We start from the raw sequence: 21,058 nt of genomic DNA on the forward strand, positions 1-21,058 counted from the left end.
TTTTCTTCTGCCCTCTTCTCACCACTTCGCCGCATCACCCTCAACTGGTTTGAGGTTCGCATTTCATCGTGGGCAGACTTTGGGCACAAACTTTATACTTATATTCCTCGCCAGCCCATCAGCTAGCCTTTCCACGCAGCTCGGCCAGCTCTTTCTGCATTCAGCCTGTCTTGTTTGCCAGATTTGCTCAGTTTGCGTTACCAACTCGCACTAAGACTTTTGGCCCCTGAACATCACCAGGCACCGCCCGAGGCTCCGATCTAATACGGCAAAACCAACCTAATCCCAACTCTCTTACACTGTCCGTCTCCAAGGCGGAGAGCCCCCACTGAAGCCCCTCCAACCGCTTCACTCCTCCAATTTGCTTAAGGGCATTCAAACTACAACAATCTTTTACGCTTTACGAGCTCGACGCTCTAAGCACACACGACACGACCAGCTCGAATTTAGGAGACTGTCTTTCCGCAGGCCGGGAAACGATAGACATAATCCTCCACCGCTCCTTCAGCACTCTGATAGTCCGCTACTTCGAGAAGAGCCACCTTCTCCTTCGATCATTCGGCTCATAACCCCAGCGATCCACGACCTTCACCACGACCTGACCAAATATTTATTGCCCCATTCGGCATTTCCGTGCCCCCCACAAACCATAATCCTTCATCCACCTTCGATAATCTGCCCTAAACCAACTTGGGATCCAGCCGACTCCAGATCAGCCTATCCACAATATCTGTCAAGGGTCCTTCTGGCATACTCGCCAACACAACCAATCCCCCTACGACGTCACACCTTATATTGGATTTGTCCTAAAGACATACTTATCTGCAGCTGCCGCTCTCTTAATCAAAGCTTTAGATCTTCATCATTACCACCATGGCGGCTTTCACATCCTCGCAGAACCGAATGGCCCTGGATCATTTTGTTATGATGCCAGTAACATCTGAGATGGTTTCGTATCTGGCACAGAAGGCGACCTCTGTCATCCGTTGCGAGAATCGGCGTGCTCAGACAGAGAAGACACTTCCTCCTACTCCACCTGCAACACCGCCTCACGATGCAGAGCCATTATCACCCTTACAACCATCCCTTCCGTCCTTGGAGGCATTCATTCAGTCTCTGGTGGACAGATCCCGCGTTCAGGTCCCCACCCTCATGTGCTCCCTAGTCTACCTCTCAAGGTTACAACAACGGTTACCTCCAGTCGCCAAAGGAATGCGTTGCACCGTCCACCGCATTTTCCTCGCCTCTCTCATCCTCGCGGCCAAGAACTTGAATGACAGCTCTCCCAAGAATAAACACTGGGCACGGTATTCGTCGGTGAAAGGCTTCGAGGGCTTCGGCTTCTCCATCACAGAAGTTAACCTCATGGAGAAGCAGCTCCTCTTCCTCCTTGACTGGGATTTGCGAATCACAAATGAGGATCTCTTCACCCACTTTGAGCCCTTCCTCGCTCCCATCCGCCTTCAACAGGAACAAGCCGAGCTCAAGCGCAGAAAATATGCCCGCGAGCACGAGCTGCTCCAGCAACAACGAGCATATTACAGCAAACCCCAGTCAGGCCGTCCCTACGCTTCCACAACAGCTCTTCCTACACCTCCACCGTCAGTGGGCGTGTATGCTTCGCCGACCGCTTACAGCTCCTCATCCTACATTTCCGACCTCGAGCGCTTCTCTTCAACATCCACTACCTCCATCTCTCAATCGTCTAATCTCCCAGCGCGCACACCGCGCCGCCCGATCCGTCAAGCCCGCTCCATCTCTCCTCCTGCAGCGGACAATGTCCCAGCTCTTAGTCGTCCTGGCACATCTACGGATAACCACAGCGTCTCCTCCCGTTCTGCTTCTTCTTCTCCACCTTCAACAACACATGGAACGCCTGCATCCACCATATCTTCATACGTGGATGACACTTACGTGCCAATCATTGGCAAGGATGATGGCTATGGTGGGGAGTACAAGCTCAGGCCAATGCTGGGGAATCATCAACTGAGCAGCTACGGCGTAGAGGAGAAGCCTGCCAAGAAGATGCGAACGGGGATGATGGGCGGAAGCATCATCTCACGCTTCTTGAACTCGACCCAACCATACCGAGTCCGGGTGTGAGAAGCAACACGGTCTTGACCGTTGCATAGTCCCAACCTCGTCACACATCTACATTACTATCATGAGCTCTTCACCCTCATCTATACTGCTTAAATCGAGCGTTTTAGCAAGCGGCATTGTGACGGCGTTCCATCTATACGAATCTGTTTTGAGCATCTTATGTGCGTGCATGGATAATGGAAGTTTGGAATGACACCATCAGGCGGTGGCTTTGGATCGAATGATGAAATGCCTGGAAGAGGCATGTGATTGATCTAGCTAGATGCTTAGCTCAATCAGTGATGATTCAACTGTCCCACCTTGACGTCTCCCATGCGCAGGTGATATTGTCAGAAGCGTAGGTTGATGTCTAGACTTGAGTCGTAGGGGATGACCTCTTTTGGCTCGAGGCCATCATCCTTCACCTGTATGGGTTTCTTCCGGAGAAGAGAGAAGCTTCGGCGTCTGTTACGGAGAATGTACTGGTAGCATCGACCTTGTCGACAAGCCAAGAGCAAATTCGCCGAATCATGTCTAGATAAAATCATTGATGAATAGTTTGAGAGAAGTGGAAGATTTCATTGAATGTCCTCGATCTTTCCTATCCGGAAGCTGATGTGTTGCTACTTTTCTCAGTCCGCTGTGCTGATCTTAATCCCTTAAAGCCCGTACCATCCATCCGCAGACTCGCGTAGTTTTGTAGCAAATCTGGCCCACCCGTTCAAGCACTTGTCGCTGGTCCGCGTCGCCGAATTCGTCAATCTGCCTCGAGTAACCCATTCCTTTCACTCGCTGGCAGGCGTTTCTCATCTGCTTGAAGATGAAAGTAAGTATGACGTCACAGCAAAGAGGCTTCGGAAATGTCCGCAACAGTGACATTGCAGGAATTATGTCAGATCTGATGCCCGGTCATGGGCAATCTCATCAATGCTAGAGTGTAGCTATGCCGACCGTCGTGAGATTGTAAAAATTTGATCATCATTTGAAGGATGCTATGGATTGCAAGTAGGGAAACATACCGGACGTTAGAGATGTTCACAGCTCGACAGGCCAAAGAAGTGGATAACAAAACCTTCACCGAGTATGTCAGTACCTGTACTGGCTCGTGGTGTTATAGCCGATTAAAATCGCGAGAAGCGGATCAGTACGAACAGTCTCTTCTTTGATAGCGGTCAAGCTAACTTGGACATATGCTTGTCTTTTGATTGTTTGGAATCATCATTTAAGAAGGTTGAACGCATCGAGAATGGAGGACGTACCGCTTTCAAGGGTAGGGATGCTTGATCGGGCCTCGACCGCACCAATGCGACAATAATTTGTGACCTGTGAGCTTGGAGTGTTGTTAGCACACGCACAAAAGAACAGCTCTAAAAGAAGGAACAGTATGGCTTCGTCAGATATGCATGAATGGTATATATAATAAGTGTGTCTACATCGGAAACCCGAATCAGACTCGTCATCTAGGTGATCATCACAGAAGCATCCAGGTACTCGAACAGGGGCGGCATACCTTACTCAGTCTCCCCAAAGGTGAGGCTGTCGTTACTGATTCGCTCACCATTTTGTGTAGCGGAGGTGTGAGTTGCCGTCTCTGTATGTACATACTAGGGGGTCTGGAAGCAGAGACGAGATCTTTGGGTTGAGGGTCCCTCGACGTAAAAATTTAAAAAAAGACTGTAATCTAGGATCAGCTGCTGCGTTGAAAAAATTCCGAGACAGTAACAGGGAACAGGTGTGTGGTATTCAGTGGGCGAGGTTTTCTAGGCCTGCCACAGAAAGGCATATCTTCTTATTGCTTTTATCGGAGCCCAGTGCCATTCATCATAAGATCCGTGCTGGAAAAGAGGGTGGATATTTGGCCCAAGGTCGCTTACTGCTGATTTCCCTCTTCATGATTGCCAAACGTCTTTATGTTTTCAAGGGCAGGTTCCCATGTTCAATGAGGTGCCAATAGATGTGCTACCACCAGGAGACAACCGACTCAGCTCCTGGCCTGTGACACTCGTCCAGTCAGTCAAATGTTCCTAGCCCATGTTATAGATGGCATGAATTATGATTGTAGAAGAGCTCAGTCTAAGCCATTTATTGTCGTCAAAGACCTCTAGGGTCTCAGTCGGTAATTTCCAGCGTACATAGTACGAATGATCATCGTCGCTCAGTTGTAGAAATGTAGGCAGGTGTGCTAGGCGGGGGAGACGAGATTTGAGGATGCGTACCGTACGTATGAGGCTTCCAAACTTGACCGTGACCTGCATTGCTGTCAATTTGAGGATTGGCGTCAAGATTTCAATGATATGAAGCGAATGACAATGACACGGATCAGACTGACGTGTGCAATAAAAGTTTCATGCCCCGGAAGGGTCAAAGACTCTAGTTTTGCGGTTTGAACAAATCATCAGGTAAGGAAGGGGCTTCGGAAGGGAAGATATAGGACCAGAACACTTACAATGACAACGACATATCGAATTATCTATTCAGTAGCATATGCTCGGGGGTGGCTTGGTGATGTCGTCAAATGAAGCTCGGGCAATGAAGTTGCTGAAATTTTGAGGCTTTGACTTGTAGAAAAGAGAGTGCGACTAAGTTGCAGCCTTGCCAAGAAGCTAATTATCACGTGATTCATCTTGAATTTGAACTTGAAACGAGTAGTTGTTGTCAGACTCTCAGACTATCAGGAACCACATAGATTCATTAGATCCAGGCTTCCCATTTGTTGCACCTACGGACGAGCCCGCTACTTTCCTACCGAGCACACTCTTGTCTCTACATACTCCACTGGAAGATGATCGGATGGAAGCGGGTACTTGCGGTCTTTGCGGAGACATGGCTGAGATGGATGGGAGAGGGGCTCAGTGGTGGGGCAGAGGAAAGCCATGACTTGTAATTGATCCGAAAATATGGAAAATATGGAAAATATGATATCCGCCCAAATGTACCGCTTGTATCCTATCAATGCATTCGGCTTTGCTTGGAAATTGACGTTGTGAACACCATCTCACCTCCCTCCCAGCCATATCTGCCCTAAGTACAGAAAATCATCCTCAATATCCAACTTCCAGGCATGTCTCTGAAAAACAGCGAAGCGGCTCCTGTAGCCCAAGAGAAGATCAACACTGATATTGTCACGCTTACTCGCTTTCTGACCGAAGAACAATCGAAGCATAAGGAGGCCACTGGGGACTTCACGTACGTCTTCAACCCCCTCTCCATCAGCATCCGCTCTCCTACCATGCTAATACCCGTCTACAAGCCTGCTATGCCATGCTCTACAATTCTCCTTCAAATCCATTGCCTACTATATCCGTCGAGCCAGTCTCATAAACCTCAGTGGTCTTGCCGGTTCATCCAACAGCACAGGTGACGATCAAAAGAAACTCGATGTTATTGGCAATGATATCTTTGTGGCCGCCATGCGAACCTCGGGCAAATGTCGACTCCTGGTTTCCGAAGAGGAAGAGAGGTGTCTTGTCTTCGATGAAAACCCAAAGGCGCGGTACGCCGTCGTCTGCGATCCTATAGACGGCTCAAGCAATTTGGATGCAGGTGTCAGCGTGGGAACGATCTTTGGAATATTCAGGCTGGCAGAAGGGAGTCAAGGAAAACAAGAAGAGCTTCTTCTTCCCGGATCGGAATTGGTAGCCAGCGGATTCACTATGTATGGTGCGAGTGCTCAACTGGTCATTACCATGAAGGGAGGCAGCGTCAATGGCTTTACCATGGACAATGCTTTGGGTGAATTCATCCTGACCCACCATGACATGAAAATGCCCAAGTCTCGTGCGATATACAGCGTCAATGAGGGGAACAGCCTATATTGGGAAGAAGAGGTCAAAGAGTACTTCAACAGCCTGAAGTACCCCATTGAAAAATCTGGAAAGCCATACAGCGCTCGATACATCGGCAGTATGGTGGCAGACGCCTACCGGACGTTATTGTACGGGGGAATATTCGCGTATCCAGCGGACAAGAAGAGCCCAAAGGGAAAGCTGAGGATTTTGTATGAATGCGCACCTATGGCTATGGTCTTTGAGAACGGTACTTCCTGAACGCCATTCCTATTGATGATTTTCTCATGTACTGACGCGATCAAAACAGCTGGAGGTCAAGCAGTCAACAGCCGTATGGAACGTATGCTTACTGTTGTTCCCGAGCATATCCATGATCGATCTGGTATCTTCATGGGCAGCTACGACGAAGTACAAAAAGTGATCGACGTGCATAAGAAGCATAGTCATTGAGCGAGATAGATCAGTGACTTTGAAGCACGCGAACCGCTGCACCTGAACACTTCAGTCTCTTCGCGACTTAATGGGGTTCGAGTCAGGAGCCTTCTCCGGCGTTGCCTTAGTGTTTAGTGTTGGAGGGGTCCTGCATGAACCAGTCAACCGTCTGACTCATCTTGCTGTGTGTTTATACTTGGCCGTGGCCATGTGTAAGCAAAAGGCAAAGAGTGATCAAAGGTCTGCTTCTCATATAAGAACTTGGCTTGACAATTATTTGCAACCAGATAGAACGCCTCGAGCGGAATACCAATTCTAGCAATAGACGCAACTCATTGTCAATACTTTACTCGAGGAGGACAATTCGTTAGTATCATTTTCAATGGCAATTACCGTTCAGTCTCGCTCGCGTGTCTTTCCAGACTCTCATGTCCCTTCTTCCCAGGTCAAAGTCGAATCCTTATCCATCATCGATGCAATTGTATTGCATTTCGCGAAAAGCGCCTGCGTTTGGTTCTACGATGTATCACCGGACACCGATCGACTGATATCCAGTCTACGCAAGACTCTCAATGCTTATCCTCAATGGGCGGGCCAGCTGCGCTTTGCTGAATACGAGCCCGATGCTGGACACATCTATCGCTTAGGGCGTTTGGAACTTTCTCATGGATCAGACTCTGATCCAGGCGTCGAATGCATCCTCGCCGAAGCTGACTCTCCTATGGCGTCCATGGTTCCTCCCGATAAGACCGAGAAACACTGGGATCCTACGCATGTCAATTACGAAGAGTTTCTAGACATGGAAACCGAATACGCTCTTCACGATTCGAAAGAATGCCAAGGTCTACCATCCATGAAAGTTCAGTTCACAACCTTCAGAGACGGCGGCATAGCCATCGCCGTCGGTATAGTCCACTCTCTCGCAGACGCCGCCGCTCTACTCACCTTCATGAAAGACTGGGCCGCTACGAACCTTGCCCTCTCGTCCTCAAAATCCGTCCCAAAGCTACAACCTCTCTTCGACCCCTCCCTCATCGACGCTGCTGCAGCCGGCAACATCGACGCCAAAAGACCCGACCCGTACATCCTCGAAGTCGCCGCCAGGTTACCCGTGCACCGCTTCGACTACTGGGCCTCTGCCGGTCCTTCAACCCCGGAATGGGCGCTGTCATTAACTAAAATCCCACCGGAGCTCGCATCTCAATCTCAAGACATCAAGCTCGGCAAACCCGTACCGTACCATACCTGGGATGCCACAGCCCCCTGTTCGCACACGACGTTTTTCTTCTCGGCCGCCGAAACGCACGCAGTCTATCTCCACGCCGCTGCGCATACTCAGACACGAATATCGCATCAAGATGCCCTGCTCGCCCACCTATGGGCCGCCCTGATTCGCGCCCGCGGGCTGAAGGAAGGGGACGAGCATTTCCTTGACGTCAGCATCGACGGGCGGCGACGCCTACAGAAACCCTTGCCGCCTTCATTCATCGGCTCACCAATCCTCAACGCTGGCGTCCGCACCAAAGCCGCAGCCACCGCTTCTCCTGCGAGCAGTGCGAAAGACGTAGCGGACAAAGCAGCCGCCATTCGCAACACTATCGCCGAATTTGACGGGGAAGCTGTAGCAGCGCTGTTGCATGAAATGTGTTTTGAGCTGAGTGGGCAGAGGCGGTGGAACTGCTGTTTGGGCGATTATCATACTATCGTTACGAGTTGGGTGGGTATTGGGGTGGGGGAGGTGGTTTTTGAGGAGGAGAAGAAGGTGAGGTGGGCGGAACCGCTGATTCCGTCATGTGATGGGGTTGTGATTGTGGGTGAGGGTGGGGTCGAAGGGGATGGTGCAAAGGAAGGACATGACGCAAAGAAAGAATGGTGGACCAAGGGGGCGAATCTCAGCGTTTATCTGAGGAGCGATGTTATGAGGAGGTTGATGGAGGATGAGGGAATCAGAGCTTTTGCGGAGAAGGAGTGATGGAGGCCGTAGGCTTGATTTTTGGACGAAGTCAGGAGGTGGAGATAATTTCGAAGCCCAGCATTGATTGGATGAACTGTAACAATCCGATCCAAATGTGTAGCCCCTCCATGGTCTCGTATAAAACGAGCGCCATGATGGGGCCGCCCAGTATCAACGAAGTTTCTCATAGCATGGCCCACACATTGACAAAAGAAAGAAAGAAAACACAGGGAGGACCGCAAAGGAAGAAGGTGTCAATCAACCTGTGCTACGAGACTCATTTGTGCTACAGCTACGAGAGCAATAGATGGCAGAGATAAGCAGCACATTTGAAGACGATGGCTGAGAAGGTGGCTAAGTATAGATGGTAGAGAAACATGTTGTATGTGAAAGAAAGAGATAGTAAAATTAGGGGCCATTTGGACAGTAGCCCGGGATGATTGGTAGATATGTTTGTAGATAGTAAGACATGTAGACAATGGAATTTGTGGCCGTATGCGGGAGGAAAGTATGTGTAGGCGTATGTGTGAAGGCGGAGGGAAGGACAAAGAAGAAGAAAAAAGGGTGCAAGGACGGAAGAATAGGGCAGGCACAGACGGAGAAAGCAAGGGAGTATAATAAAAAAAGGGAAGGGCAGGCAAAGACGGAGAAGCGGCAGGAGCAGAGCAAAGATGAAGAAGCGAGTATGGAGTATTGAGTATTTTGAAGGAGGGAGAGAATTTAGGGAGATCAGGTAGTGAGCAGGTTTGAGAGTGACAAGGGCACAGTGAGGTATTTGAAGGCATGCAATGCTTGATTTCGAAAGCCTCGAATGATGGAGATCGATGGATAGCCGTTAAGCAGTAAAGGCTCCTTCGCACTCGAGAGTGCGTCAAGTCTACAGGACTTGATTCTGGGGACATGGAATCAAGACCCAGGTATTTGGTCCTGAACGACCAAGAATTTTGCTCTGGCGCATAGCCTTCTGGATCATGGTCGCCGCTCTCTCTGTATCTATCCGAGCTCATGGACCGGCAGCAAGAAGTACGCCAAGTTGATATGCCTCTACCAAAGCTTTTCTGCCAAACGTTGGCCCAGGTTTTTCCATGTCTCTGTGACCGAACGCTGTCCTCAATCTATTTCGCAATCGAAAAAGCAGCAATTTGCTGCTGCGGCACTTGATGCCGGGCCTCTGTAACCCCAGGTTCGAAATGATGTGGTGGAATCCTTTAGTCGTCTGACTCTTTTCGATTCTGCGTCCTCGGCGGCATGGCGACTTCCCATCCCAGACCTTAACTTCTCTTGCATGCCGAAGCCCAAGAAGTATCTCGAATAGGGCTGGGTCTTTCTCCTTTTGGCCCTCCAGTCAAGCGAAGCTTGCCAGATTTTGTCAACTCAGCTCTCTGTCCGGTGGACTTCCAACGTCTGTCGAGCTTTGTCAACATCAGCAATTGACGACTGGATTGATACGTGACGCTGTGATACACACACTCACGTCTCCCAATCACGACATGTCCAATGTACGACGCTCCATCAATTCTTCTTCCCAGCCCGCCACTCCTCAGGCAAATCCATACCCACCCTCCTCGCCGTCAGCCGAACCTTCTCTTCCTCATCCATCGACATTCCTGGATTATACCTCTCCAACAGCGTAGCGTACATCCTCTGTGCCTTCGCGTACTGGATATATTGTTCGGCTTCTTCGACTTGCATTGGGGCGGAATTGGAGGAAATGGAATTGCGGATGCGTTGCTGGATTGGGGAAGGAGTGGAAAGCGGTCGATGAGGTAGTTCACGTAGGAGAGAGCGGTAGAGAGAGCGGAGATGGGAAGGTGATGCTGCCATGGCTTGATGAAGGATTAATTGGCTGGATGTAATGGGAGTGGAAATATCGAGTGAGGCTGTGGGGATGGAAGGAACCGGGGATAAGGTAGCATATATCCGGTCAACCCTACGGGAGACTACTTTTCTGAGCCGTCAGGTATACTGCATAGTGCATTCACATTGCAAGGTATTGGTCGTTGCACATACAACACGAAGCATATTGTACGATAAAAATGCCTCTAGAACAATGATTGTTGAATCGAGTCAACAAGTTACCACATGGTCAGCGTTCATGATGTCAAAAGAATTCTACCATTTGATGTTCCCCGTTGCTATGGGGCTGAACGCAGCTCCAAGTCCACTTGCCATTTCTGCTCACATCGAATTAGCCGATCTGATCCTTCATTCGAGAGAAAGAACCTTGAACATACTTTCTTGAAACCCATTTTCCGTCCTACCTACTCTTGCCAGCCTTGCTGGATGCTGCTCCAACTTTTGTACCCGGACCAGTACTTCGCAGAAACACCACTCCCACTCGGACCGGCAGCTCCGCCAGCTCCGGCTCCTCCACTTTCGCGAAGGGTTATGGTTTGATAATCGAACGTCGATTGCCAATCTCTGGTATGGTACATCTGATCCAACAACTTCTGGCATGAATAGTCGCATGGAGGTCGTAATTGGGCCACCATAGCCGCCTCCGAGTAGTTGTTGAGCTGTCTCATGAGGTCGACGGTGGGCCTCAATGCGAAACCATGGACGTTGGCTTTGTCAATCTTGTTCCTGCATGAAATCTGTTAGAAACCTAAACCGGAATTGGGCCTCTGTCTCTACCTACTTCATCGCAACGATGAAGAAGAAAGTTTCAGCGCAGCCGCCAAAGCCTGGATCACCTTGCGTGCCATCCTTTTGATTCTTCTGCCTTGATACGTCCTCTGTCTGGGGAATGAAAATATCGGGAGCCCGGAAGCCCGCTCTCTCAAGATACTCTATCCTCTCACGTTTCATGATTAGGCCTCGGTCTTTGACCTGTGGAACAGGCTGGCCTGTCACCTTGTCCTTGTTTCGTACAGTGTCTCTTGTTTCTGGCTGGCCGAGTGTGGCGCCAAGAAGAACGTCCGTGCCTTTTGACTTGGTGTTGGTGAACCAAGTAATGTGGGTCATGCCCTCGAATCTGCTTTCGCCCAGGACTGAACACCATCTCGAATACAGCGCCAGCATTGGCAGATAGTAGTTCTTCGCCGTGGCACCTGGAGGGCCTGAATCACAGACGGACAAAATCCATCCTAAGACGTCGAAGGCAGTGTTCACCGGCAATTGCTCTCCTTTATACTGCAGCGCTAGGGGCTGATCTAGGTAGTTGTAGACAACGTTTCTATTTCTGTGCACTGATCTTTAGTTTAGGCAAACGCTTGAGATGTCCAATCCAGACTTGCATCTGACTGATCAGTTTTTCCGTTGCTTCCTTGATACCGGGACTTCGAATATACTCTGCCGCCACACCCCAAGCTTGTGGACTGGCCGCGATTTTCTTCATGCATGTTGAGATCTGCTCATCAATTCACGCAAACACGTCAGCTTGCTCTCTATGCCACCTCCATGCTTTGAAAGTACAAAAGCACGTGAACCGAAGACGCACCTCGTCTTTAGTGTACCGGAATGCTGTTTCTGGCCCTTACAAAGGAAGTTGGCGGTTCCGGCCGCTAGTAGTGCCATATTTACCTACTAGAGCCACCAGAGGGGAAGATAAGTTGTTTGGGGTCAGTGAGGTACAGAAGCAGACAGAAAGATAGCGGACTCGGATTGTATGAGTAGTAGTAGTGATTCTTGATGGTCGGTTACAAAAAAAAATCATTTGAAGTGGACTTTCTTCGGCTCTTGAAATCAGGAATGATATGTTTAGAATGGTAGCAAATTGAATAAGCACGAGAACTCGGCGAAGTAAGCATGGCTCAATATGACTTTGCAGCAAGCATGAACCGCTTGGAATAGTGAGCCTCACCAACCACGTTCAGCTTGAATTGCGCCAGCTAGAAAGCACTAATTAAAGTCGCATTCTTACAAGGCACGACAGTCAGAGCCAATATCAACGGGCAGTGCGTTAGCAGATACCGTATCTGATAAGCCCTCCGACACTAGAGCGAGCCTTTCACCTCACTCATGGACTTGACTCGTACATGGCTTCAACATAGCCATTCACAGCGAGAATTATCGCAACTAATTACAATGCTGAAAAGCGAAAAGGGTATCGATGCTGAAACTTTTTGCCCAACCATTATCCTGATTCATTGGACTTTCCGAGAAAAAAAATATTGCGACAGTTCGTATAATGCATTCCATCTCTTACGTCACGCAGGCTCCCCCCATAGCCAGCATACATCCCAGCAAAGCCCACCCCGCATTAACGGCTTTGTCGCTGGAAGCAGCTCCCTTCGAGGGGGTCGGACTTGGTGTAGACGTTGCAGTGAAGACGCCAGTCAGGACTGCACTGGTCGTACTCGGAGAGCTGCCCTCCTCAGTAGGCGCTGGCCCTGTCGTCGTTGTCGAAGTCGGGTAAGTCCCAGGGTAGCCTGCCATCACGGAAACCGAGGACGGAGGTGGTTTCCAATCGCTAGCCTCGTCGTAAAGTTCACCGTTGACGATGACGCCCTGGCCTTGCTGTAACATCACCTTCTGGTCATTCGTACACGTGTTCTCGATATTTCTAACCCAGCAAGTTGGGTCCAATTGTTCAGGGGCCTTGCGGGTCTCCGTGGCATTTGCGGTACCGTTGCTCGTGTAAGTTGATAGATCAGCAGCTTCGCCAAGCGAGATGTCATTGCCCATGATAATCCTTGTGAAAACGGTAAAGGCAGTTTCGGGCTGGTATGCAGGTATGAGATGGCCGGCATCGTAAATTCGGGAGAAAGACAGATTGCCGTATTGACGAACTGCACCACCAATGTAGGTGGTGTTGACCACTATGTCGGCATAGCCGGCTGTATAGAATGGCGAGTACCCGGCCGCTTGCGCTGCGATAGAAAATGAGACTGCCTCTCCACCAAACCAATTGCATATGTAATCCCGATCTCCGTACAATAGAGCGATGCGGACACCTAGTGAGAGTAAATGAGCCATCTCGCCGATGTAGTCGCCACGTTCGTAGTCCCCTGTCTGAAGGAAAGCGTTTGCCACTGCTGCGTTCGTCTGGGTATAGTTTACAGCCACACCAATCGCAGCTTGGACATCTGCATTGTTAAGGTACTCCAAATATGTGCTTGGAGGGAACGGATCCGGCATGTTCTGAGTGATATCGTATACATCTCGACCAGACGAATAGTAGGGCCCAAAAACCTCGTTGTTGCAGGTGTTCTGGGCGTTTGCGCAGATCTGATTCACAGAGGCCACGTCCCCATCATTTTGAGGATCTTGAGCAGTGACCGCATTTCTACAGGATTCGATAAGCTGCTGACATCCGTTGGCACTTAAGAAGCTGCTAGCAGCGGCTTGCTGGTCGGTCAGCGAGAGTGCCTGGATCCCGTAGGTATTGTTGTTGGCAAATATTGGGTAGAACCTCCCTTGAACCAGATCATCGACGCATCCCTGCATGATGCCTAGAGAGGACAAACGTATCTCCAAAGTTTTGTTACTTGGTATGGAGCCATTCTTGCGCAGCAGATTTTGTTGCTCCCAAAGTGTCGCAAAGGCGGGACCATATTTCCCTCCATAGCTCTCCGCGAAGAGGTTGACACCGACAGCCCCTGGTTTTGAACTGTTCGAGTACCTGCCCGGATTGTATTGGGGAAATGCTCCAAGGAAGCCTTGCAACATATGCCATACTGCGTGTGCAGCAATTTCAGTGGTATTAGCCGTCGAGTTGCCGCTGTTGGAGCTGAAAGTACCATTGAGGTAGGTATAGTCTGGCTGGCCGGATGGTACGTCCGAGGGCGGCTCAGTCGTGATGGAGGTGAACAGATTCATAGATCCATTGGTTGGCGTATCGTAGGAGAAGCCCACTTGATTTGGCTGGTCCACGTACAGAATGTTGGTGCTCCGATCCCATCCCCAGTCATTGGGCTGTGTACCAAGCTTATCCTGAGCTATCTCCACCACCTGGCAGGGTCCATTCTCTTGAAACAGCCCGACCATGCTGCTGCTTCCCGGTCCGCCGTTTATGTATATTGTAAGAGGAGCTGTGCTTGACTCCGTCCGAGCTTCAATGAACCAAAAGAAAGTATTAATTGAGTAATTTTGCTGTATGGGGGCGAGTGTGAACGGCGGCAGAGAAACATATCCGGTGTATTGCTTTTGAGTTTGGAATGCTGTTGTACATGTACCTGCGGGCGGCGATTTGAAGCGTATGGTGATGTTGCCATTGACTGGAGAATGCAGAGTGGTAAAATTAGAATCTGGTATGATGGACGAAGAGAATTGGCCACTTGAATGTGGGACTTGAAAGAGGAAGATTAAGACCAAGGCGAGGATGCTTGAGAAGGCTGTGAACTTTTGCTGCTGAAGTTAGCACCTCAATAAACAAGCATCAAGAATCCACCCACATTCATTGGATATGCCATTCTGGATTTTTTTCTGCTACTTGGATCGCTGCAAACCTTTCCAGGACCGTGGATTTTAGTGATGTCCAACCCATGGGAGCTTGTTGAAATTGGGCCCGCAAATGCTGGCGCCGAGAAACAAGGGTCGGGTTCTGTCTGTCTGATTATGAACACAATGTAACAAAGAGAGATAAACGGCCAAGGAGCGTAGGTGAGTAAGGACTGAATACGGGATTCCTTGCGGCGAGACACAGCCTGAGTGATTCCCTCGGTGATTTACTGAAGGGGCGAGAGCGGCAGAAAAGTTACGATCAACAACTGATACTGGAGACAATTTACTCGTACAGCAAAGAAGACAATGGGAGTGACAGAGAGGCAGGAAGTGCTTAATACTGCATATACGAGCCAAACAAAAGGCCCGGAGAAAGAGTTAGCTCCGCCGGGACGCTAGAAACTCAAGGTGCCGCTGATGCCCAAGGAAGGCTCCAAGCAACTTAGAAATACCACATTACTCATGCCCTTCTTACGCCGTCCGCAGACTACTTCACGAAGTTGCCAATTACATATAGGAATACCCTGAGGCTTGTCTTAATTCCAGTATGATTCGGCGAGGAAGGACCTAGACTTGACTGTACTAGAGTTTGGATGACCTCTATGAGTATCCCATCGTCTGGCAGGGGGTAAAATTCAGGGGTTCCGACCGAACATCAAAAAACACCCCCATAGCATGTTAGTGTAATTCAATGACGCCTGCTTTCACAACAAAATACTTAGTGTCGCGATTAATCTTTATAAGCAGATCTAAGATTCTATAATAGAAAATAAGTCTGTGATTCTTGTCGTTCAAAAGTCGTTGTGTGATGAACATACAGATATTTGATGTTCTGCCAAGACATTTTACCCCCCAGGCGCCAGACGATGGGATAGAATCTACCATTTTTCTGCCATGTGCAATTAGACCTGGAACAATTCGGATCGATCATGACGAGAGGGAGGTGAGGCATCCCGGCGGCTGACATACTGTATTTGTCTCCTACAAATCTTTGAAGCACGTTTGTATCCCTTGATAGAGCATAAGTACCTGCTTTATTTAAGTTCCTTTGGTGAAAACCCCATCTTGAAACGCAACATCCCCTTTTCCATCAAAAACCTAACCTGATCGCTCAAGTTCCACAGCACAGGGCTGCTGAAACGTATTGCGAATTGTACAAGCCCAAGGATCGCACCGCCTTGCAGTTATGCGCAGTTGTGAGTAACGCCTTGGGAGCAGGCGTCGTCATACATAAATTAAAAAAAAATGTGCAAGATTAAAGCTTTCTGACGGAGGCTGAAGGCTATTATTGTGGCCACATTGATGTTTCTTCGCCCCAATCCCAAAAAAGAGGTCTCATCGGTCTAGGGGAGGCAAGTGGTTCATGCAAGAATATGGCCCGCAAGGCTGTTACTGGCATAGCCCCCAGCTTGTCTTCCATCATGCTCTCTTCCTGTGGTCTTTTGAGAATGGAAGTTGGTGAACCTCGCATGCTCTTTCGGAATTATAAGGACTATCTTGGAGATGCAGATGTCTGATCGTGATTTCTACAGGGCCCCAGAAGTCGGACAGGTGCACAGTACTTTGGAGGTAGGGCATCAACCTGATCCGCCCCAGATTTATAGTACTTTGGAGTCCCGACAGCCCGATTTCTCACTATTCGACACATACAAGCAATCGACTACCGTGTTACCTCAACCTGAGATCTCTGATGCCTCGCTCGATACACCAAGCAATATAGAGAGCGATAATCATACCACACTCGTCCGGGAAGGTCGTGGCCCACGCAAAAGAGCTATCTGGATCCTCGTAGCACTGGGCATTGTCATCATAAGTGCCGCTGCTGCAATAGGTGGTGGTATTGGAAGTACCCGTACAAGCCATCGCTCGGTCAGCTCAGGTTCTTTGAGTGATCAAGCGCCTTCGTCAACAATGACCAAAATGAGCTCATCGGCAAAGTCGTCGTCAACCATTATTTCTAGTGTCTCAATCCCGACCATGTCGACCGCGTCTTCCTTTCCCACGCCAGCAGCAAAGCTTAACACTACACTACTCAACACCACAAAACTTGCCTCTGTAGTTTGGAATATCAATGGCGTGACAGAATATCGAATGTGGTATCAGACGGAAGACAACATGATTAGGGAGGTTGGGAAGAATGACACGGGAAATCAGTGGTATACATCCGGCCAATCGCATGGACCGGCGAAACGTGGCTCGCCAATCGCAGCTTCCTACACGGGTCCTCCGGATTGGCCGATCGTAGGTGATTTGAGTCACTGACCGTGATATGGGCTAATTCACTGTTCCTTGCGGCTCATAGGAAATTAGCCTATTCTACCTTTCTGAGGATGGTAGTATAATCTTTACGAAATTCGAGGAGAAGGACCAGTCCTGGAGTCCGAGCAGCCTCAGTGAGATCCCTGCCGATGGTTCAAATTTAGCTACACTCTGGTTTAGACACGATGAATGTAACGATTGCTCGAACGATCTCCTGCTTGTGTGCCAAAATAGCGACGATAAGTTAGCATTATTCAACTCGACCGCTAACGCGGGGCCTCAATGGATAACATTAGACGCCTATCCAATGCCAGGAACAGGATTGGCTTTCAACCTCGTGCATGGAACATACGATACGGGAGGTTTGTTTGTGGTTTATCAGACCGCTAATCAAGCACTCTGCTCAGCCAGCTTCAATAAATCCCAGGGCTGGACTGTCAACGAAGGCAACCCTATTTCCGAACTATCTACACAGGCACCCCTCGCCGGCTTTACCTGGAATGTATCCGGAGCTGAGTATTTGGACATTGTGAGCACAGGCCCAAGCGGTGTTACTGTCAATTACTTCAATTTCACGAACGGCGACTGGACCTCAGTACCGAGTTCTGGAGTCTTGGCCCAGGTCCAAAACTACTCCTCCATTGCTGCCAACGCTGCGTCGCACATCTATGCTTTCCAGGATGGGAGTGTGAAGGAGTATCAACTTGCACCAGGTATGGCATATTTCGGGGTTTTCTTCTCCTGACGTCTATCCCTTTCTGAGTCTCAAGCCATGTTCCTGGGCTTACACATGTGTTTCGTCTTCGACACTGCTCTCAGGACTCGTCCTGTGACTTGATTTGCATTCTGGTGGAGAAGCGCTGACTTTGAAACGTCCGGTAGATGGTGTCACTTGGTCGTACGTGGGCGATGTGGACACCTTTTGAGTTCGGTGCTCGAGCCGGTGTATTAGTATAGGAAGAGACTCTGGACATTTGTGTTTTGGAAATGGGTTGCTAGCCGGTAGCTTGAATTGAGTCTTGTTCATTGATACTCATTGCGACGGCATTCTCTGGGCTGGACATTATCGACGTGTACGCGACTGTTGTTGTTTTTGGTCAGCTTATCGGACTTTTCATGATGCTACTTCGAAGGGGGCGGTCTACGTAAAGATTCTTGGTTTTCATTTACTTGGGCTCATTGGTTAGCTAAGTATGGAGAGGCCTAGGATGCACGGAGGCGGTGGGAGGCTTTCAAAAGCCCTACAGGCATATCATCCGACAAAATAGCAGCCGTGAGCTGTATAGGTTGCTTGCCAACGTATACCATCTCACGACGCCTTCTTGACCCAGGCGAAAAGTGACATTTTACAGCACACGGAAGTAATTGGTATTTAGCAATATTGTAGCAGTGTGTTTGACGATTGGAAAATTCAACGCCTGCGTCGTCGTCAAGAGCGTTGTGAAAGTGTGGAGGCAGATTTGCGCTAGGTAGTAGAGTACCGAGGATACCTTGGAGTAAGGGAAGGGAAGGTAAGATCCTACAGAAGAAGTCACGATAGAGAGGCCACCAGCCAGGCGACAATGGTCAATCGTCGAGCTTCAAGGCGCGTCAATAGGGGTGGTGGGGGTGTGGTGGGGGGCCGTGGGGGCTTCAACTTCAACAGGGCCTGTGCTAGTGGCGGATGTACCCGTACTGGGCTCTACCTTACCTTAGTTAGTACCTTACCTTACAGAGTTACCTTACCTTACTTTACCTCAAAAGTACCTGGGCGAATTTTACTTGCTCTGCCAAGAGCACTGCCACAATCCCGCCAAGCCGGCGTCAATTTCGATTCGCGGGCTGCATGGTAGCGCATCACCATCCACGTCAACCATCTGGTACTGCGTTGAGCAATCTTCACGAGGACGTCAGCAATAATCGCATACCTTCCTTCGCTCCCTGAAGCCCCGACAGTGCCAATTAATTCCCTTGCGCAGCAGAAGCAGCATTGTTCAATTGGCCTCGAGAGCCCAGAGTCTGTCAGATACAAATACGAGCCCAGTACCGTGGATATGTGTAAGTAAAGCCCTCAAACAACGACTACTTGCCACCCCTCTTCCAATGCGATAAAGGGAGCTTTTTCGTCCTTTGCATCTCTCACCCACACTGGCACATTGGCGCAGTCCCTTTGTCCACAGCCGCCCCCCTCCCTCATTCTCCCACCCACCGTACAAGACTGACAAGCGCTATGGACAATCCAGCTGCCACCGGGATGAAGTCCAAATTTCGAAATCATGGAAGGCCATCAAATAGCCGGAGCAATAGCATGCGTAGCGGCCGTAACGTATCTCGAGAAAACGGCAATTCCTCAGGTGCTACAGGTGGTGTCATCAGTCCAATAAACGAACACACCAACGAACACACCGACGAACAGACTCCACTCCTTGCAAGGCACTTTAAAACTTCGAATGGTGTCTATCTATGGGAGGACGATGCGAGACCCTTCATTAAGTGGCCAGCATATTTCGGGCTCAAGGTGCAGCAGACTTTGACGAGCAATTATGTTAATGTGTTTTTGGTCTTCGTGCCGTTGGGCATCGTCTCGGGAGCAGTGGGATGGAGTCCAGCCGCAACCTTTATACTGAATTTTCTCGCCATCATACCGCTTGCCTCATTGCTAAGCTTCGCGACGGAAGAGTTATCAGCCAAGCTGGGCCAGACACTAGGAGGTCTGCTCAATGCAACTTTCGGGAACGCTGTCGAGTTGATTGTATGGGCGCGCTACCTTTCAGTGCGCCACATAAGCTGATTGAATCTGTAGGTCAGCATCGTTGCACTCAAGAATAACGAGATCCGCATAGTCCAGTCTTCTATGCTCGGCTCCATTCTTTCCAACATCCTTCTCGTCCTCGGCTGCTGTTTCCTCGCCGGCGGCATCAAATATCCACAGCAAAGATTCAACGACGTAGTAGCCTCGACCATGTCCTCCCTCATGGTCGTTTCGACCGCTTCTCTGATAATCCCGGCAACACTATACGCTGTCATGAAAGGCACAGACGCAAATCAAGACAACAATATCTTGATCCTCTCTCATGGGACCGCTGTCATACTTCTATTGCTATATGTGCTGTATCTGCTCTTCCAGCTGAGGACTCATTCGGATCTTTTTGACGCAGAAGGCGAGGCGGAACAGGACGGCGAGCCAGAAGAAGGCAGAGTTCTTTCTCCTCCGGCTGCAGGCGTCGCCCTCGTGCTCATCACTGTCCTGGTTGCCGTCTGCGCAGAATATCTCGTGGACAGTATCGACAGCATTGTCCAAACGGCGCATATCTCCAAAACCTTCATTGGTCTTGTGCTGCTTCCCATCGTTGGCAATGCGGCTGAACACGTAACCGCAGTTGTGGTGGCTCTGAAAGACAAGATGGATCTGGCAATTGGAGTTGCGATCGGAAGTAGTATGCAGATCGCGCTTCTTGTGACACCTTTCCTGGTTATTTTGGGGTGGATTATGGACAAGCCAATGACACTGCACTTTGAGACCTTCGAGACTGTGGTATTCTTTCTAAGTGTGCTGATTACAAGCTATGTGATCGCTGTGAGTTTTCCCTCTTCTCTCGGGCAATTAGTTCCACGGAAGCTGACGACTGGCCAGGATGGAAAATCCAATTACCTTGAGGGTGCCATGCTATTGGGTATGTACACTATTATCGCTCTCGCATTCGTAAGTCTTCTGTCACTAGCCTCTTCCCTATCTGAGCTCGTGCTTAAAAATCCTAGTATGTCTACCCGGACGATGTTAAGAATTCAGGACTCAACCTGCTGTCATTGCTGCCAGGAAGCTCGTCATAGCCTTCCCTTCCAATTTGACAATCTTCTATAACATAGATCTTGTATATACTTACGGTATTTCCTGGGCCAATGGCAACGACATGAATGACCCGCTGTTGCAACCTACTCCTGGTTTACGACATTTGTCCCAAATATCGCGACTCAATTGGTGCCATCAGCGATATCTGAGGTGAGCGAGAATATCATGGCCTTTGATGCCACCCTTTGGCCGAACTCTCGAGATTGCAGCGTAAGCATTACGCTACTTTTGGAAGTCCGATTCGTATTCGTTTTCCCAAGTCTATGTCGTCAGAGGGGTCCAACAGTTGAACCGATCCCGAAAATGTACATAAAGTAAACATGCACAGGC

At 49.5% G+C, this 21,058-nt stretch overlaps 6 protein-coding genes across 6 annotated transcripts; 4 read left to right on the forward strand and 2 right to left on the reverse strand.

Annotated features, from left to right (window-relative positions):
• Positions 1 to 873: 873 nt before the first annotated feature.
• Positions 874 to 2,103, forward strand: HO133_002238 (uncharacterized protein; the record flags this gene model as incomplete). Its single annotated transcript, XM_037293165.1, has 1 exon — positions 874 to 2,103. The coding sequence occupies one exon, from the start codon at positions 874 to 876 to the stop codon at positions 2,101 to 2,103; it is 1,230 nt and encodes a 409-aa protein (XP_037150818.1).
• A 3,040-nt stretch (positions 2,104 to 5,143) lies between these two features.
• HO133_002239 (uncharacterized protein) lies at positions 5,144 to 8,274 on the forward strand (the record flags this gene model as incomplete). Its single annotated transcript, XM_037293166.1, has 4 exons — positions 5,144 to 5,268; positions 5,333 to 6,117; positions 6,178 to 6,296; positions 6,628 to 8,274. 4 exons carry the CDS (start codon positions 5,144 to 5,146, stop codon positions 8,272 to 8,274), a joined length of 2,676 nt encoding a protein of 891 aa, XP_037150819.1.
• Positions 8,275 to 9,768: 1,494 nt separating this feature from the next.
• On the reverse strand, positions 9,769 to 11,772 carry HO133_002240 (uncharacterized protein; the record flags this gene model as incomplete). The annotated part of the gene is made up of 4 exons (XM_037293167.1): positions 9,769 to 10,102; positions 10,522 to 10,839; positions 10,895 to 11,437; positions 11,696 to 11,772. 4 exons carry the CDS (start codon positions 11,770 to 11,772, stop codon positions 9,769 to 9,771), a joined length of 1,272 nt encoding a protein of 423 aa, XP_037150820.1.
• A 627-nt stretch (positions 11,773 to 12,399) lies between these two features.
• On the reverse strand, positions 12,400 to 14,609 carry HO133_002241 (uncharacterized protein; the record flags this gene model as incomplete). The annotated part of the gene is made up of 2 exons (XM_037293168.1): positions 12,400 to 14,544; positions 14,592 to 14,609. The coding sequence occupies 2 exons, from the start codon at positions 14,607 to 14,609 to the stop codon at positions 12,400 to 12,402; spliced, it is 2,163 nt and encodes a 720-aa protein (XP_037150821.1).
• Positions 14,610 to 16,143: 1,534 nt separating this feature from the next.
• HO133_002242 (uncharacterized protein) lies at positions 16,144 to 17,915 on the forward strand (the record flags this gene model as incomplete). Its single annotated transcript, XM_037293169.1, has 3 exons — positions 16,144 to 16,881; positions 16,943 to 17,612; positions 17,899 to 17,915. 3 exons carry the CDS (start codon positions 16,144 to 16,146, stop codon positions 17,913 to 17,915), a joined length of 1,425 nt encoding a protein of 474 aa, XP_037150822.1.
• Positions 17,916 to 19,108: 1,193 nt separating this feature from the next.
• Positions 19,109 to 20,709, forward strand: HO133_002243 (uncharacterized protein; the record flags this gene model as incomplete). Its single annotated transcript, XM_037293170.1, has 4 exons — positions 19,109 to 19,630; positions 19,682 to 20,455; positions 20,513 to 20,581; positions 20,638 to 20,709. 4 exons carry the CDS (start codon positions 19,109 to 19,111, stop codon positions 20,707 to 20,709), a joined length of 1,437 nt encoding a protein of 478 aa, XP_037150823.1.
• Positions 20,710 to 21,058: the final 349 nt, after the last annotated feature.

This window comes from Letharia lupina, assembly GCF_014066315.1.
Source record: "Letharia lupina isolate WasteWater1 chromosome Unknown contig_14, whole genome shotgun sequence".
NCBI classification, from domain to species: domain Eukaryota; kingdom Fungi; phylum Ascomycota; class Lecanoromycetes; order Lecanorales; family Parmeliaceae; genus Letharia; species Letharia lupina.